Genomic DNA, 17,998 nt, shown 5'->3' with positions numbered 1-17,998 from the left:
TCTGGCTTCACCATGGATCAGCTGTAACTTGGTGTCAACACAGAAAAGAGCTTTGCGCCGCTCCCTCCACACCAAACAGTCGGAATAAAAGCATGGGTGCGCACGACCGAATACCATCGATCCAGCAAACTCCAGGCAATAGAACATTGTTACACTTGCCGGCGGAGCCTTCCAGAACTCAACACTCCGGCCAGATCGCGCTCCGGTAGGTCTTCCTCTTCACCCAACAGAGGCCCTAGGACCGCCGCCTTTATTCAGGTCAGGCCCCCACGCCGGCGACCATCCTGGGCTGGCCATAGCTGCCGCCGGAGACACCAAGCAGATCGCCGTACCCCAGAGACACTGCACACGCCTGGGCACCACCGTAGCCAAACGTCAGCCCTCCACTGCCGGCCGCCGATAGGCGAGGAGAAGGGGACCTAGGGTTTCCCCTGCAGCCCGCCCCCACCCCTCCCTCCGCCGTCGGCAGGGTACACCACCACCTCCCAGCCGTCCTCAGCGAAGGTAGCCCGGGGAAGACTCCACGCCATCGACGGAGAAGAAGGAGAGCCCGCCTGACCCAATGGGCCAGCGCCACCACCTGTCTTCGCCGCCAGCCGTAGAAGCTTCACCTAGGGCCGCAACCCTGCATCACCGTCGCGTGGAAGGAAAGGCCGGACGCCGCCGATCCTCCCCGATCCGCGACAGAGGAGGCCGAGGAAAGCCACCGCCGCCACCGCGCTGTTGGAGATATACCCAAGAGGCAACAATAAAAGTGGTTATTATATATCTTTATGTTTATGATGAATGTTTATATACCATGCTATAATTGTATTAACCGAAACATTGATACATGTGTGATATGTAAACAACAAAGAGTCCCTAGTATGCCTCTTAACTAGCTTGTTGATTAATGAATGATTAGTTTCATAATCATGAACATTGGATGTTATTAATAACAAGGTTATATCATTGTATGAATGATGTAATGGACACACCCAATTAAGCGTAGCATAAGATCACGTTATTAAGTTATTTGCTATAAGGTTTCAATACATAGTTACCTAGTCCTTATGACCATGAGATCATATAAATCACTTATACCGGAAAGGTACTTTGATTACATCAAACGCCACTGCGTAAATGGGTGGTTATAAAGGTGGGATTAAGTATCTGGAAAGTATGAGTTGAGGCATATGGATCAACAGTGGGATTTGTCCATCCCGATGACGGATAGATATACTCTGGGCCCTCTCGGTGGAATCTCGTCTAATGTCTTGCAAGCATATGAATAAGTTCATAAGAGACCACATACCACGGTACGAGTAAAGAGTACTTGTCAGGAGACGAGGTTGAACAAGGTATAGAGTGATACCGATGATCAAACCTCGGACAAGTAAAATATCGCGTGACAAAGGGAATTGGTATCGTATGTGAATGGTTCATTCGATCACTAAAGTCATCGTTGAATATGTGGGAGCCATTATGGATCTCCAGATCCCGCTATTGGTTATTGGTCAGAGAGAGTTCTCACCCATGTCCACATAGTTCGCGAACCGTAGGGTGACACACTTAAGGTTTGATGTTGTAATGGTAGAACTTGAATATGGAATGGAGTTCGAAGTATTATTCGAAGTCCCGGATGGGATCCCGGACATCACGAGGAGTTCCGGAATGGTCCGGAGAATAAGATTCATATATAGGAAGTCATTTTATAAGATTTAAAATGATCCGGAAGATTTTATGGAAGGTTCTAGAAGGTTCTAGAAAAGTCCGGAAGAAATCAATTTGGAAGGCGGAGTCCCTTGGCCGGCCAACCCTAGAGGGGGGAGTCCAAGGTGGACTCCACCTAGGTGGCCGGCCACCCCCCACCCCCCCCCCCCCCCCCCCCATGGAAGGGTGGGAATCCCACTTGGGTGGGAGTCCCACCTTGGGTAGGTTTCCCTACTACATGGAAGGTTTTGGGTTGGGGTCTTATTCGAAGACTTGTAGTCCAACACTTGGGGGTTCCACCTATATAATGAGGGGCATAGGGGAGGGGGCCAGCCACCACAAAGCCATAGCTTGGCCGCACCCCCTTAGTGGCCGGCCACCCCTCTCCCAAATCCTAGCCGCCCCCCTCTCCTCCACCTCTCCCGCACGCTTAGCGAAGCTCCGCCGGAGTTCTCCATCGCCACCGCCACCACGCCGTCGTGCTGCCGGATTCAAGGAGGGGCTACTACTTCCGCTGCCCGCTGGAACGGGGAGAAGGACGTCGTCTTCATCAACACCGAACGTGTGACCGAGTACGGAGGTGTTGCCCGATCGTGGCACCGTGATCAAGATCTTCTACGCGCTTTTGCAAGCGGCAAGTGATCGTCTACCGCAGCAATAAGAGCCTACTCTTATAGGCTTTGGAAATCTTCAAGGGTGAGTCTCGATCATCCCCTCGTTGCTCCCGTCTTCTAGATTGCATCTTGGCTTGGATTGCGTTCTCGCGGTAGGAAATTTTTTGTTTTCTATGCAACGAATCCCTACACGCGCCACACAGGGGTTTTGCCCGGCGATGTCCTGGGCGACGGCGGAGGGAGAGGAGACCGAGCAAGGGGGCGCCGAGGGAAAGTAGGAGGCGGCCGCCCGGCGTGGCGCGGCGCCGCCACGCGAGTGCGGGAGAGGTTAGAGTTGGGTGAGGGTGCGGGAGAGGTTAGGGTTCACAAGAGGAGTCTGCAAAATTATTTTTTGCTTCAAAATAGCATTTTCGAATGGGATTTCCTAGCTGAGAACTAACTTCGTGCTTAGTTAAGTCCTAAACTATTTGATTCATATCGTGATTCGGGCTAGTCATGAGTTGCAACATAAGTTGTAACTAAGATTTGCTGACATCATCTGACTGATAACAACAGAGAAATAGTCACACCCTTTTCGAATTCAACAAAAACAAGCTCGGGAGCCTAATTGACGCACTCTGATACTACTGTACGGACAGAATTCAGCAATGCAGTGTGTGCTGAATGTTTGCATGTTACTACGTCAGATCAGATGCATGCACGGCTGAGTGATGCGTTTTCCCCGCCTCATCTTCCGCTGCGTCCTCCCGTCATGTGTTGCACGCCGAGCGTGGGATTTTGCTCGCTCACCCCAAGATCAGGATAGTCAACTTTCAGATGCAATAAGACAACAATCTCCTCCATAAAGAAAATCAAAACGATGCTACTTTGCGTGGTTCCCAAGTTGTGCCCACGACCTCTTCAGGATTGAACGATCTCCGGTGGATCAAACGGGTAAAAGAACCAGACATGAGATGAGCAAGCATTACCTAATTATGCTGTGACCTCCAAGCAGCTGGGATTTGCACAGCCAAGCAAGATAGACAAGCAGAGGCTTCTTGACAGCAAGCCATGCTTACCTCACGTGGTTCTCCTCATTCGGCCGATTGATGTCTGGATGTGCATCCCCTGTCCTCACAACCTTCAGTATATCGTCAGAGCAAGGTACCAGTATGCCTACGGCTGGCCTAGGATTTTCATACTTGGGTATTCGAAATTCAAAAAAGACTTCATATTTTTAAACTTTCCAGTGCTAATCACAAATGTTAAAGATAACTAACTAGCAAGTATACGAATGTGTGAATCTGCTCTTCATGGCTACATTATGTCAGAGTTATAGGCTTCTATTATACGACACAATTGAGTAACACATGCGGTTGAGATACGAGTTACTACAGAGATGATACAATTGAGACAAGTATGTAACTGAAACGATACAGTTAAGACCCAATTCCTATGCGATAAATCTTTTCAAAGCATAGTATATATAGTTGTTAAATCTTGCTTAGTTGCTTACTTCCTTGCACTATTTGTCTATTTGTGTGTTGCACGTGACATGATTCCCCTCCAGCACAGCACAGAGGGCAGTCAACTCAACCCTGTATTCTACCACACAAGATCAGCCAATAATAATCTCTTCCAGTCTTCCGGAATATATAATGCTGCATTCGCGGTTCCCACGTCGGATCTCTTCTACCCACTACGTTCTCCCCTAAAACAGTCGATTAAGAAAAGCCAACACGAGGTGCAGGGCATCCACAGCATTACTTAAGCAGAGAGCTGCAGGCAAAGGCTTTCTTCCCCTAGCTTTGACTGAAATGAACGGCGCGTTTCTGCATCTTGTCGACAAACCATCCTTGGGTCGTGTTCTTCTCCTCATTCTGCCTGTTGCTGTTTGGTTATTGCTGGATGTATCCACAGTCCTCAAAAACTTCAGCGGCATAACGTTGAAAGGTTTCACCCCAGGTACGTACTGTATGCATGTCTGTCCCTGTGAATAGAGTCGTTAGATATATCCATGATGACGAAAAAATGCACGAATTGGCCCTGTATGTATGAACTTTTCTGACATCTGATCAGATCTCCTACTGCAGCATGGGCAGCACCGTCTTGGAGATGATGATGATGTACCAGGAGGTTCTGCAGATCTAGCTTATGACGCCCATCGCGCTCAGAGAAGTAGAGCTAGCAGGAACAAAGGTAAATATGGATTTAAGAGTTCTAATTGCGTGCGCATCAAATTCTAGAGATTAATTTCACTGCACAATATTGACAGAATATTGTTTGCCACTGATTGATAGCCTGTAACTATGCAAAGGGCAAGTGGGTAGCAGATGTGAAGCGGCCACTCTACTCAGGTAATGCCTGCAAGCAATGGCTATCAAAAATGTGGTCTTGTCGCGGGATGGAACGGACGGATTTCTCCTACGAGGGCTACCGGTGGCAGCCGCATGATTGCCAGATGCCTGAGTTCTCAGGGCCAAACTTTCTGCACAGGTATTATTTGGCCCCTTCTCTGGTTAATTAGTTTTCTTGAACATCGCCTGGAGTTAGTAACATATCCGAGGATTTGATTACAGGATGAGGCACAAAACTCTTGCTTTTGTTGGTGATTCGCTTGGCAGAGAGCAGTTCCAGTCCATGATGTGCATTGCAACAGGCGGCAAACACAGCCCTGAAGTTGAAGACGTTCGACAGAAATACGGCATTGTCAAAGCTTCGAGTCCTTTCACTCCTGGTGGCTCTGCTTACCGATTTCCAGAGACGAACACCACCATCCTTTTCTACTGGTCTCCTACTCTATCAGAACACGAACCTTTGATGAACATGACGACCAAGAAGACTAGCAACGTGTTGCATATCGATCGTCCGGCTGATTTTTTGAAGAAGTATCTCCACAGTTTCGATATCCTGGTGCTGAACACTGGCCACCACTGGAACAGGGTGAAATTCTGGCGAAACCATTGGAAGCTGTACAACGATGGGAAGCCTGTGGGAAATGGAACTCTCGTGGCAAAGGACTTCAGCCGTGCGAGGGAGATCAAACTGCACAATATCGCCAGATGGGTGGATTCAGAACTTGTACACCATCCTCGAACGAAGGTTTTCCTCAGGACAATTTCGCCGGAGCATTTCGTGAATGGTGAATGGAACACCGGTGGAAGATGCGACAACACCATCCCACTTTCTAGTGGAAGTGAGGTCTTGCAGGATCGTTCCGGTGATTTGGCTGCAGAAAGCGCGGTGAACGGGACACGCCTTAAGCTGTTGGATATTACCGCGATCTCGCAGCTGCGGAGTGAGGGCCATATCTCAAACCATAGTGTCAAGGCTCAGAGGGCCGTTTACGATTGTTTGCACTGGTGCCTTCCTGGTATACCAGATATGTGGAACGAGCTCCTCTTTGCACAGATGTACTAAAGTATGATACACATTTCAGTTTCAGTTTTTTGACCTCACTACTAAATGTGCACATGCACGTCTCTTTTTGACAATAGTGCAAATAAATCACCCTTATCAAAAAAATAGTGCAAATAAATCTTTGCTACAGATCTGAAGATGGAAATAAGTGCAAAATGTTGTATAGCATTAGACAACAGTGATTATATGTATCTAAGTATCCACAATATATTTTTATAAAGATATGCAGATAAAATATTGTATATTCTTTGGGCCGGATACATGGGATAGAGAAGCGACCTGTACAAAAGTCAAAACAAAAAAAACTAAAACCATGCCCTAATAACATACTATCACACAATTACTAAAACGTCACCGGGAACACAAGAATAGAAATAGTAAGATTTTACTAATGCAAAAGTTTTAGGGATAGGTTCAGTGAAACATGCATAAATCCATCACAATTCACAACTACAATCTTTGTAAGTTCCACAAACCTACTAGATCCAAGAATTTCAAGCTCTCAGGTTCTGCATTGTACAAATGTTGGGCATTCATGTTGCTACAAGTAAAAATTGAGGAAGCTCTGGTCCTTTGAAGAGGATGAGAAGCTCGTGAATCTCATAACTAAGGCTAGTCACGGCTACTGGAACTCTGTCTCTAAACTTGCAGACGAGTAAAAACAAACCTTCTCATTTCAGTCTTGCCAACTACCAACTACCAAAATTTCCTATTTTCTTTTCCCAAGACTCCCCTCTCTTAGTAAGTCCAATTATCTAAATATTCCTGATAAATTGATGCTTTTTTTTTGCGGGAGCCTGATAAATTGATGCTGAGGTCGAAAAGTATAGCAAGAGTTGCAGGCTCTCTTCAAATACATTTTCAAGTATTCTGACAGACTGTAGTTAGTTTTTAGTTCTTCACAAAATGGAAATGTTCAAGATAAATTTCTGGAGGGATCCAAAGGTGTGGCATAAATATAAAGAATACACATTATCATGTTTTTAGATCACTATATTGCTTGCATAAAGCCTAACCTTACTGGCATCTGGCAATCTCTCCCACTACTATTTCAAGCCAAAGAAACAGAATTACCTCATGAAAAAGGCTAAGATGGTGAATTGCAGCTTCACTGAAAGTGCTATGTATATCTTTGTTAACAAAATAAAAGCCCTCTTGTGGTGAGAAGGTATATAAACAAAATTCTGATGGTGCTGGCTTTTTCGTGCACTGCAGGAGAAGAAACAATTTACATGGTTAGCAACACATCTAGAGATACGTAGTTGGAACAGAAGTAAAACGGTGTGCTTTGTCCTTACGCTTGAATATGCCTATCGACGCAAGGTCTGGTCCAGTATGTTTAACTACTGGATGCGATCCAGGAAATTCAGATTCAGCCCAGGGCGGAGGATACATTTCATTGGCGGTGGAATGCAGGCAAGGGCATGCAAGACCAATGTGAAACCTGTTCTTTATGCTTGCAGGAGGATAAAATGATTGATCATATCTTAACTCAATGCTCCAATTCATGGCAGGTTTGACTCAAATAGTATATTCACTTCCTGCATACAGAGAGAAGAGGATTTAAAAAACAGATTCTAGCAAACTGGCAACACTGTGACTTGTAAAAAATTCATAGTGATTGTTCCATTCAATGCATGTTTGTTCGAATAAATGCAGAAAAGCAAGAAAAAAAAAATCTCCAAGAACAGAAGTCTCTATTATAAACCTGGGAAAGTTATCCATCATAGTTTGATCATTAAAGCATTGAAAGCCCAAAATAAAATTATAATTCTGTTAGACACATACTAAACAATCGGCATTTGACTATACGAACATGTTCGGTGCACTTAACAAGAATATTTGACTATACAAGTGGCATATTTGAGCACACTCAAAATAAGGAAAAGCATCAAAGCAACAAATTTTCCCTGAACTTCATAGGAACTAAATAAAACTGTAATCTCCAGCATGTCGAACTTCAAATTTTGCCTGAACCTTAGACCTCGATCCCGCCTACGGGGAAGCAGAATGGTGAGGAGGGTAGCACTACATCAAACCCTTCCACTTTACCTGGTAGTAGAGGTGAGGGCGCTCCTGTAGGTGCACGTCCTCAGCTTCGGCGGCGTCCCAGCCGTTGTGTTGCCTCCACGAGGTAGAGGGAGGTGGCCTTAGAAGGGCGGGCTGGAGGGAGGAGAGGCCAGCGGCAAGGCGCATCGCGGCTCCAGGTCGGCGCCTCGCCTCCAAGCGAGGCGGGTGGAGGCGGAGGCCACATGTGGGGCTCGCGTGGCGGCGGCGCAGAATCGCAGATATAGGTGAAAGTGTCCCAATATTATACCTAGTCTGTTTGGTTCAGATAAAAATGAACTACTAACTTTTATGATGATATTATCATTTTGAAAAAGTTAGTTCATTTTTCTACACGGTGGCGTTCGAAAATCCCTAGAAAGATCAAAATCTTCCTTTTGCAAATGATCAGGGACAAACTGCTCTTCGATTGACGAAATTTAGAAGAGACACGGCCGTCTACCAGAGAGAGCTATGTGGGAAGTTTGAGGACTCGAGCCATATATTTTCCCGTTTGGACAGAAATGATCTTGTGGATCTGCATGGCGGCGATGTGTTGGTCGCTTTGGAATACCCGTAATAAAATGACTATTCAAAAGAAGTTCATATCACAGTTGGCTAATTGTATCTTCAAATGATATAATATCCATATGATTGGACACTTCTTAGCAAGTCGGGCGACAAGCAAGCCTTCGATGACTTAATGGGATCCATGCCAAGCTTGTATGAAAGACTCGGATCCATACGAAGCTTGTATGAAAGACTCGGAGGAAGCGGAGCTTTGGCGAGCTGCTAGGTTGTTTAGAGGCATGCTTGCGCCGGTAGAGAAGTGGAGATGTCGCGAGTAGTTGGTTAGCTGTGCGTGCTAGCCTTTGGGGTTAGTGTGGTGTTGCACCCGTGGCATCTCTGTCAGAGGTGTGTTGTTCTTTGACTTCTTGGCCACTTCTTCTATGAAACCGATACATCTATCCATGACGTATCCTTGAAAAATTAGTGTTGTTTCATGTTTCGGTGGTTTGTGTGTGAGAACTCATATGACTTTCGCATCTAGTGGAATCTTTATGATGTTGTAATCTAAACCTATGTTGATGTGCTACTCCGCCATCTATGGCTTTATATATAAAGTCAGACCAAGAACTTCTGTTTAAAATAAAGGAAGAGAATCAGCGATGAGGTGCACATATGCGGAGGACTGTTGGGGGTAATTACGAGATGATAACGTGTTTGTCGAAGCGGTGGAAATTTTCGTCTGCCGACGGAGCATGGTCCGTTAATTGCTAATTGCATTCGGGGCATCCGATCATGTTAATCTAAGCTGCTAGATTGGATTTAGTAGGATAATATGATGTTGCTAATAGGGCTTGCTACATTGAAAGGGGTGGTAGATACAAGAATATCAAAATCTCTAGTCTAGAAAAAAGCTAACCTCCCCAAAAGTCCAACTATTGTGTTGTCGTCGCGACACTTGTTTGCATCTCCTTCATCACAAGTCACATGTATCTCTCTATTTCCCATTTGTTTTAAAGAGAAGCAAAGTGAGGATGAGGATAAGAGAGAGAGACATGGGAGGATGAGAGTACTACGGTCTTTGATTCTTTTCTTAGAGAAACAAGAATTCAAAATAAAATATCTTAAAGCCCGCTCATTTAAATTACGAAAAGTTTACATAGTTCCTTTCCACGCATTGAGATCTTAAGAACTAGATTTGATGTTGATAGATTTTGACAAAAAAAACCAGACATCTAAAATTTACATATCATACTACTTCAGGTTTTAGCACTATTACCTTCAAATTTAGTGCACTTCGTATTTCGACTTTTAGGACACATGTACTTTGTAAGACTTCAGTTTAGTTTACTTTATACTTCAGTTTTAGTATCCATGTACTTTGCACTTCCACTTTTTGGTATACTTGTAATTTGGTCTAAATAAGTGATGTGAACAATACCAACTTAAAGATATCCCAAGTGCATGTTGTCATAAAATTAGGGTCGATCGCTTTTGAAGTGGGTTCCACCTTCATAAAGGGCGGCCTCGCAAGTGCTACCTCAAGATTATGGTTTATGGGGAAGTTGTGGGGGTGGGTGGGTGGTGGCAGAGACCTCGCTAATACTAACAACCACTTCTGTAATAATATGCTTCTAATAATAAATTTTGGGAAAATCGTGAATCCTAAACCACGCATGAATCTGGTTCATATCTACTGCTAAGGCCCCATGATCACGAAAGACCTAGGGACGCCCAAGCAATTAGCATGTACAATTATTATTATTTTTATCTTCGAGAGCACCAAAGTTTACCTCCTTCGATGGTGTCAATGCAAAACTCATAATCTTCTTCAAGGACGTTGCACTAAAATCTCTCGAGGACAACAACCGCATTGCCTCCATCCACTTCATACCTTTCTTCAGATATTCAACTTCATCCTTCACCACAAGCAAACGATCAATGGTTCTCTCCTTAGGTTCTCAGACTCCTCAAGAATTTCCTTAGAGTCGGCTCCGTCCAATCCGTCACTGCCAATCCACCTTTCCATCCTTGCTAGAATCCAACTCCATGCTCCGACTCAATCTAGAGCCGAAGTTGAATGCATGTCAAGCCGGTTGGTTGAACGCCCGAGAAGATAACTCAATTGAGAGGAGCATAGTCATAGTAATTGGAGGTCCTTTTGTAAGATAGGTAAGCGAAATCCTACTGTCCTAGTCTCTTGGGTAAGTTTGTCTTCTCCATTATCAAAAAAGTTATAGGTTGCCTCTACGGTACGGTTACAGTTTTGGCGGGAAATTATATTCACTAATGGACTGAATTAATTGAAAAGGTGTTATTTTAGACAAATTGAAAATGTGTTTTTTAAGACAAATTGAAAAGGTAGTGTCTATCGGGCCAAACAGGCCAGAAGGATTGTTATTGGGCGACAGCCCATTTGGTCTCCTGTTAGGGTTAACCCGCTCTTCTCTCTTCTCTCCTCTGTCCTCCCTCCCTAGGGTTTCAACGACACCGACGAGTAACACCGCAGGTTCCCCCCTCCTCGCCCGTAGCTCCGTTGGTCTACAAGACGCTGCTAGAGCTCGTCCACCCGCTTGTTATCGCTCTGTGGATCTCTCGGGGTCTCGGAACTGCTGCTGATTTTGTTTTCTCCCCTCTGCAGATCGCCGGCTGCGCTTCGGGAGCGATGGCGTCGATGGCAGAGGAAGCGGCTGCCAGTGTAAACATCCAGGACTCGCAATTTGTTCCTTCGTTCTTCTGTGTATGGATGGTTAACACTGGTAACTGACACGGTTCTCCTTTTGTGCTTGGTGTGTCTGCTTTCCGGCAGCAGGTAAAGAAAGAGGAGGAGGAGTTCAGCACGGGGCCTCTGTCCGTGCTCATGTTGAGCGTCAAGAACAACACTCAGGTTGGTGAAATCTCTTGCTTGTATTGAGACACTCAGGCTGGAATTTCCTGTCTACTGTGTCTGTTTACGCCTCTGTTTGAATTTAATACCCGATGGTGTTTCAGTCGTGTGTACACTGGCTAAAAATCCTATTGATCTAGTTGATGTGCAAGCGAACCGTAGTTTCATTAATGTGCCTCTGGTAATAATGCTGTGCTATTTGTCCCGCAAAGTTAAATGCATCAGCCCATCATATACGAGTAATTCGGCATCCGCCTTGTGCCGCATTTGTCTGTAGTATTGTTGCATATGCAACACGCTTTTGTTAACTGAATGTCCGAAACAAATGCAATGCTGTAACCTCAAAGTTCTCTTTGTATTTGTGTTTACCTGTGTTTTTACTGCATTCCTGCATCTCTGTTAGAATTGAACCCTGTCAGGGGTTCTCGTCATGTGTACACCGGCTAACAATCGAGTTAACTTAGTTGCATGTTACCCTGATGTGCAAGTGAACCGTAGCTTTGTGACCTACCTTTTGTAATAATGATGTGCCCTTTATCCTGCGAAGTTGAATGCACCAGCGAGTAATTTTGAAGTAATCTTCATAGTTTCAGTGCACCATTTGTCCTAATGTTATTGTTGCATGTCAGACCCTTTGTATAACTGAAACAAATGCAACTCTGTAACCTGAAAGTTCAGTTTTAGCAAAGTTTATCTCCTTCGCTGAAATTTGAAGGAGTTGATGCAGTTGTCTCACTCAATACAAGTGCAAGTATGTACTGATGATATGGCTGTTGGTTGTTTAGTTATATACTTCATTATGTGGGTCACTTGAGTAACTGTGGTACTTTGGCCGCACGATTAGTTACTGGCTGTTTAATTGAGTAGTTCATTACTCATCATTGTAGCCAGTAATGTGCCCTTGGGTGTTACAGATGCATAATCAACCTTGAGTAGTATTTTTATAGATGGGTAAAAAATAGCTATTGGCTACTCTGCTTGGTTGCTGCTACAAGTCATATTGTGTATATTTCTGCTTGCTTGAAATTTTGCATGTGCCTAACCTGGAAACCTTGCTTGCTGCAGACACACTCGTTCTATTCTTTTCACTCAGTATATGATATATTATGAAGTATCCCTAGGTGACTACGTCTGCACTTGCACTGACTATCCATGATGTTTCCACGCCAGCCATTGTTCTGATAATGTTTGCTCTCTTCTGCCTTAGGTTCTTATCAACTGCCGGAACAACAAGAAGTTACTTGGCCGCGTGAGGGCATTTGATCGCCACTGCAACATGGTTCTTGAGAACGTTAGGGAGATGTGGACTGAGGTATGCCGGCACATCATCGCAACTGCTGCATCGTTTCCCTGTGTTGTATTGCTTACTTTGTTCACATTGCTAACTTGAGCTTCTCTCGTCACAGGTTCCAAAGACTGGAAAAGGCAAGAAGAAGGCTCTTCCTGTGAACAAGGACAGGTTCATCAGCAAGATGTTCCTCCGCGGAGACTCGGTCATCATTGTTCTGAGGAACCCGAAGTGAGCCTGAAGACGATGCCTTGTACAAGCAGAAGAGCCTCTTGGCTAGGTCACTGTTAATTTGTAATGCTGAATGCTCTAAAATCGGGGTGTTATGAAGCCAGAACTTAGCAGTACTGATGGTTCAGTGTTGTAGTTTTGGATGTTATGAGTTTGCCTGTCCCTCAAAAAAACATGCACGGGATCATCAATATATCAGTTTAAGACAATTTTTTAAAATTTTCTTTAGAATGTTCCTTTTGGCTTTGATTGTTAGTTTGCGATTATTTAAGTGCTTATTCAGGGCATGACACTGCTATATATTCATCGTTTACATTGTGTTAACGTACTTCCATTGACATGGCATTTTTGGTTATGAAACATGGACATGACTGATCTGGAGATTACAAGCACGCGCTGCTACCAAAACAAGCATGGCTGCTGATTGAAGAGCCTGATTTACTATGTGGCACTGTCCTACTATCTTTGAAATGAAGAAACGTCACTTGGCAAAAGCATAACATCTGGGGTTGGCAACACTGTTGATCCCCAACGATTCATCACTGAGCGTTATCAGAAACAGAGCACATAATCTGCTCAACCAAGGTGCCTATCGCAAATCAATGGTCCAGTGGACGCATGCGGAATTCTGGCCATGCGGCTTCATGTCTCATGTGGACGAATGAAGGCACCGGATGTGATTGAAACGAAACGTGACGACGTTTTAGTTTTTTATAAGTAAGCTGACAGTGTTAAATAGACATAAACGGGTCCATAGCTCAGTGGTAGAGCAATTGACTGCAGATCAATAGGTCACCGGTTCGAACCCGGTTGGGCCCTCTCGTTTTTTATTCAGAATACACGAGCTTAGCATGGAGTTCATCAACGATAAACGAGTCAACTGGCCAGACATTGCATAAAGGGATCAACTGGCCACACTTTACATGAACTGTCCATTCGCAATGCTTCAACAGTTCTTGTATACCAACTGCTATTTTGTAGGATGTAGTAACAACATTGCAAAACAAGATTGCTATCAGATTAGTTACAACATGAAAGCATCGCACACTAACTGTATCAAACTAATATAATAGAGGATTATACAACATCATCTCTCATGCCATAATATAGTGCTAAAAGACAATATAAAATGATTGGACGATGTGCTAAATCTATTTCTTTATTCTTCACAAATATTAATGAAAAATTAAAGTCACAACCCGCAACAAATTATTCTAAGCCTCGTCTGTATCAACCTGGAGTATGGAGACAATGAGAAAAATATGTTATAATCACAAAAATTACAAATAGGGAGAAGTATTGACAATAGAAACATGTGATGTGACCATACTCACTCATATTTTACAGTTATCCTTCTCAATTTTTCACTTCGTTAAGGAGATTAATCACGTCATCCTTAGTAATAGTGGAAACATACCTTTCTTCACAAATTATGATACTTATGATACTTTAAGTGTGGCTAGTCTTATTGATACATGTTTATCTAATATTACTGCAATTGACTGCAGCAATGCTTAGCCATTTGCTCGATAAAAACCAGTGTCTCCCCTTAGTATAAACCATGAAGGGGTTTCTCAAGGACTGACAACATGTTTGATGCAACAAACTTCTTCCTCTAGTGAAGACACATTGGCATGGTTCGACCTCGAGAGTGCGCGGTAGAAGTTTGACATTATCAATGGTACAGGGAAAGTAGTCAGCACAAATGTAGGGAGGATGATGCCGGCGATGTCAATCTAAAAAATAGAGTGTGCACTACAAACATATGGACCCTGGATGCTTTCCCATAAGACCATCTTCTTATACGATTCCAATGGCCCCAATTTATGAATATTTAATTATTATTTATTGGTTATAGGATCCTTGCATGGGGATTTTTTTCTTCAAAATGGAGGATGAGACCCCTAGCATTAGCGTCGAAAAGATGCATACGCACTCCTTTCTTAATTTATTCAACAAAAAACGGATAAAGAGCATACATCAAGCTAAAGCCATAGACTTGGGGATGCTTCGGCGCCAGGCGTGGAGAGATTTGGTGACGTTTGACGAGGTATTAACTCTTCAATGCATACAGATTGTAGACTTAGGGTTTCGTGGAAGTAGAGGGCAAGTAGAACTCGAAGGTGGTCAGACGAACAAAGGCACCTAACTAGAAAAAAACGGTGGCTAGGGTTTAATAATGATCGATCTTTTCTTCGACCTCAGCTTCGCCCTTATATAGGAGGCGAAGCCGAGGCTTTTCGTGATATACAAGTATACAAACATCAGGCCGGTTGGGCCTTTCCATACATTGCTACACGTTTCCCTATATTGACACTACCCCCTTGAACCATATATCTTCGGCTTCATGGGCCTCTAAATCTTTGGGCCCGTAGGCCTTCGACTCCTAAGATACCTGAAAACATAAATCAGTGGTATACATGTGACATGCCCATTAGGCATACCCATGTCATTAGCCCCCGAGATTTTATTCGAGTCACAGAATCGGGTAAAATCTCCATCCTCCATCTCTTTTGCAAATACATCGAGTCCATGAAGACGCTATTTTTATTTGATATCTATATTGTACAGGGATATTGGTAAATGAGGTTGGTTCATCTAACGGTCCAGGTACCAGTTAATTGCTCTTGTGGCAAATCCGCAGAAACCTACTTCAAGTTCGAGTCCCTAGACTCGAGCCTGGGATACTGGCGTAATTCCCCGGAAATATTTTATTGAGTAAAATATTAACGCTTCCGATGGGAGTACATGAAGATTTTATAAAACTCGAAGATGTCTACCCACAGCCGAAATTCTTTGGGTTCATCTATATTGACTTGTTGTATTGATCTATCTATATTGATAAATTTCTTCGGGTGCGCTGATACGTCCATTTTGCATCACTATTTATATCATAATTTACTGTTATTCATTGATATATTTCATATTTAGAGATGATACTTATGTTATTTCACCTATTTTGCATGTTTCATGATTATTGGAGAATTACTCACCGGAGTCAGGATTCTGCTGGAAAAAGCACCGTCAGGATACAATATTTCTGAAGATCAACAATTGACGGAAAATACACCGAAAGTATTATTTCTCCAGAAGAAGGAGCCAGCCAAAAGGAGGGGCCGAGGAGGGCCTCCATGGCCCCCCATAGGCCGGCGCGGGCTCCACCCTGGCCGCGCCGCCTAGTGGGGAAGGGGCCCACAACCCCTCTCGGCCGTCTCTCTTTCGCGTACTTCATCTTCCGAAAACCCTAAGGTGCAAGAGGGCATCGCGAATAGACACAGCCGTCTCTGCGGGGCGGAAAACACCAGAGAGAAAAGAGCTCTCCGGCAGGCTGAAATCCGACGGGGAAATTCCCTCCCGGAGGGGAAATTGTCGCCATCGTCACCGTCATCGAGCTGGACTTCATTGGGATCATCATCATCTCCGCCACCGTCACCGTCATCTCCACCGCTGCACCTCATCTCCGCTGTAACATCTAGGGCTGAATCTTGATTATGTCATAGGGGAAACTCTCCCGGTGTTGATTACTCCTTGTTATTGATGCTATTGAGTGAAACCGTTGAATTAAGGTTTATGTTCAGATTCTTATCCATCATCATATCACCTCTGATCATGTTCCATATGATGTCTTGTGAGTAGTTCGTTTAGTTCTTGAGGACATGGGTGAATTCTAAATGTTAGTAGTGAACTATGTTGAGTAATATTTAATGGTTTGATATTTAAGTTGTGGTGTTATTCTTCTAGTGGTGTCATGTGAACGTCGACTACATGATACTTCACCTTTATGGGCCTAGGGGAATGCATCTTGTATTCGTTTGCTAATTATGGGATTGCCGGAGTGACAGCAACCTGAACCCCCGTTGGTATATCGATGCACGAGGGATAGCAGGATCTCAAAGTTTAAGGCTGTGGTTAGATTTATCTTAATTACTTTCTTGTATTTGCGGATGCTTGCAAGGGGTTTAATCACAAGTATGTATTAGTCCTAGGAAGGGCGGTGCATTAGCATAGGTTCACCCACACAACACTTATCAAAACAATGAAGATTAATCAACTATATGAAGCGAAAGCACTAGACTAAATACCCGTGTGTCCTCAAGAACGTTTGGTCATCATAAGTAAACAAACCGGCTTGTCCTTTGTGCTAAAAAGGATTGGGCCACTCGCTGCAATTATTACTCTCGCATTTTACTTACTTGTATTTTATTTATCTGCTATATCAAAACCCCCTGAATACTTGTCTGTGAGCATTTACAGAGAATCCTTCATCGAAACTGCTTGTCAACACCTTCTGCTCCTCGTTGGGTTCGACACTCTTATTTATCGAAAGTACTACGATACACCCCCTATACTTGTGTCATCAAGACTATTTTCTGGCGCCGTTGCCGGGGAGTGAAGCGCTATTGGTAAGTGGAATTGGTAAGGAAAACTTTTACTGTACGTGTTGTTTTTATTTCTGCCTGCTGCTATAATTCATTATGGAGAGATCTTCTCTTGAATTCCTATTTGGAAAATCTACTACTACTGCAAAGGTTGTGGATGAGGCGCCAGGCGAGAAAGAGGTTCCATATAAAATACCTATGAAAATTATTGAACGTGTTGTGGGTAACCGCTATGAAGGGGATGGAACTGTCCATCCTGGAGATCATTTACTGTTTTTACATGAATTATGCGGGTTATTCAAGTGTGCAGGTATTTCTATGGATGAAGTTAGGAAGAAACTATTCTCTATATCGCTGTCTGGTAAAGCGGCGCATTGGTATAAACTGCTGAAGAATGGGCATTCTTTTGATTGGAAGGATATTGTGCCTCTATTTTATTCTAAATTCTATCCTCCAAGTGAAATTCACAAAGACAGAAACCGCATATATAATTTTGGCCTCATGATGGAGAGAGTATTGCCCAAGCGTGGGGGAGATTGAAGTCTTTAATGCTCAAATGCCCCATTCATGAGCTTCCTGGTAATATCATCATTGATAATTTCTATGCAAGACTTTTTTTTCAAGATAAAACCTTGCTGGATACTACTTGTTCTGGATCATTCACACGCAACAAAGAAGATTTTAAATGGGACCTTCTTGATCGGATTCAGGAGAATACTGAAGGATGGGAGAACGACAAAGATAGAGAGTCAGGTATAAATTATGATTATGAATGCATTGAAACTTTTATGGATACTGATAAATTTCGTAATATGAGTGCCACTTATGGTCTTGACTCTCAAGTTGTTGCAAATTTTTATAAAGCTTTTGCCTCTCATTTTGAATTGACTAGGAAGAATTTTAATAAGTATCATGAACCCTACAAAGATAAAACTGATTCACCTATAGGTAAATG

The 17,998-nt window shown here is 43.6% G+C and overlaps 2 protein-coding genes, 1 long non-coding RNA gene and 1 other non-coding gene across 6 annotated transcripts; 3 read left to right on the top strand and 1 right to left on the bottom strand.

Annotated features, from left to right (window-relative positions):
* Window positions 1-474: 474 nt before the first annotated feature.
* Window positions 475-8,014, bottom strand: LOC127326441 (uncharacterized). Of its 2 annotated transcripts, XR_011750069.1 has the most exons (4): window positions 7,758-8,014; window positions 7,004-7,246; window positions 6,780-6,914; window positions 475-720 (listed from the first exon to the last, which is right to left on the bottom strand). It is a non-coding gene; the product is annotated as an uncharacterized lncRNA (long non-coding RNA). The 2 variants fall into 2 exon arrangements; XR_007867849.1 differs by lacking the exon at window positions 475-720 and having other exon boundaries at window positions 6,632-6,914.
* On the top strand, window positions 4,103-5,705 carry LOC127326548 (protein trichome birefringence-like 14). Its single transcript, XM_051353393.1, has 4 exons — window positions 4,103-4,250; window positions 4,365-4,484; window positions 4,586-4,781; window positions 4,865-5,705. Exons 1-4 carry the CDS (start codon window positions 4,103-4,105, stop codon window positions 5,703-5,705), a joined length of 1,305 nt encoding a protein of 434 aa, XP_051209353.1.
* A 2,632-nt stretch (window positions 8,015-10,646) lies between the features above and the next one.
* Window positions 10,647-12,883, top strand: LOC127326435 (uncharacterized). 2 transcript variants are annotated; one of them, XM_051353291.2, is made up of 5 exons: window positions 10,647-10,767; window positions 10,900-10,956; window positions 11,071-11,145; window positions 12,353-12,457; window positions 12,552-12,883. In XM_051353291.2, the coding sequence occupies exons 2-5, from the start codon at window positions 10,924-10,926 to the stop codon at window positions 12,666-12,668; spliced, it is 330 nt and encodes a 109-aa protein (XP_051209251.1). In that variant the 5' UTR covers window positions 10,647-10,767; window positions 10,900-10,923; the 3' UTR covers window positions 12,669-12,883. The 2 variants fall into 2 exon arrangements, with proteins under 2 accessions (XP_051209251.1, XP_051209250.1); XM_051353290.2 differs by having other exon boundaries at window positions 11,068-11,145.
* A 528-nt stretch (window positions 12,884-13,411) lies between these two features.
* Window positions 13,412-13,483, top strand: TRNAC-GCA (transfer RNA cysteine (anticodon GCA)). The gene has a single exon. It is a non-coding gene; the product is annotated as a tRNA-Cys (tRNA).
* Window positions 13,484-17,998: the final 4,515 nt, after the last annotated feature.

This window comes from Lolium perenne, unplaced genomic scaffold (genome assembly GCF_019359855.2).
Source record: "Lolium perenne isolate Kyuss_39 unplaced genomic scaffold, Kyuss_2.0 unplaced23, whole genome shotgun sequence".
In the NCBI taxonomy this organism is placed as follows: domain Eukaryota; kingdom Viridiplantae; phylum Streptophyta; class Magnoliopsida; order Poales; family Poaceae; genus Lolium; species Lolium perenne.
The sequence above is the reverse complement of the archived record's forward strand: the minus strand, read 5'-3'. Positions and strand labels throughout refer to the sequence as shown.

Coding starts and splice junctions, on each gene's coding strand:
- LOC127326435 (XM_051353290.2), top strand. CDS start 10,924: ATGGCGTCGATGGCAGAGGAAGCGGCTGCCAGT. Junction 10,957..11,067: donor CAGAGGAAGCGGCTGCCAGT/GTAAACATCCAG, acceptor GCTTTCCGGCAG/CAGGTAAAGAAAGAGGAGGA. Junction 11,146..12,352: donor GCGTCAAGAACAACACTCAG/GTTGGTGAAATC, acceptor CTTCTGCCTTAG/GTTCTTATCAACTGCCGGAA.
- LOC127326548 (XM_051353393.1), top strand. CDS start 4,103: ATGAACGGCGCGTTTCTGCATCTTGTCGACAAACCATCCTTGGGTCGT. Junction 4,251..4,364: donor GTTGAAAGGTTTCACCCCAG/GTACGTACTGTA, acceptor ACATCTGATCAG/ATCTCCTACTGCAGCATGGG. Junction 4,782..4,864: donor GGGCCAAACTTTCTGCACAG/GTATTATTTGGC, acceptor ATTTGATTACAG/GATGAGGCACAAAACTCTTG.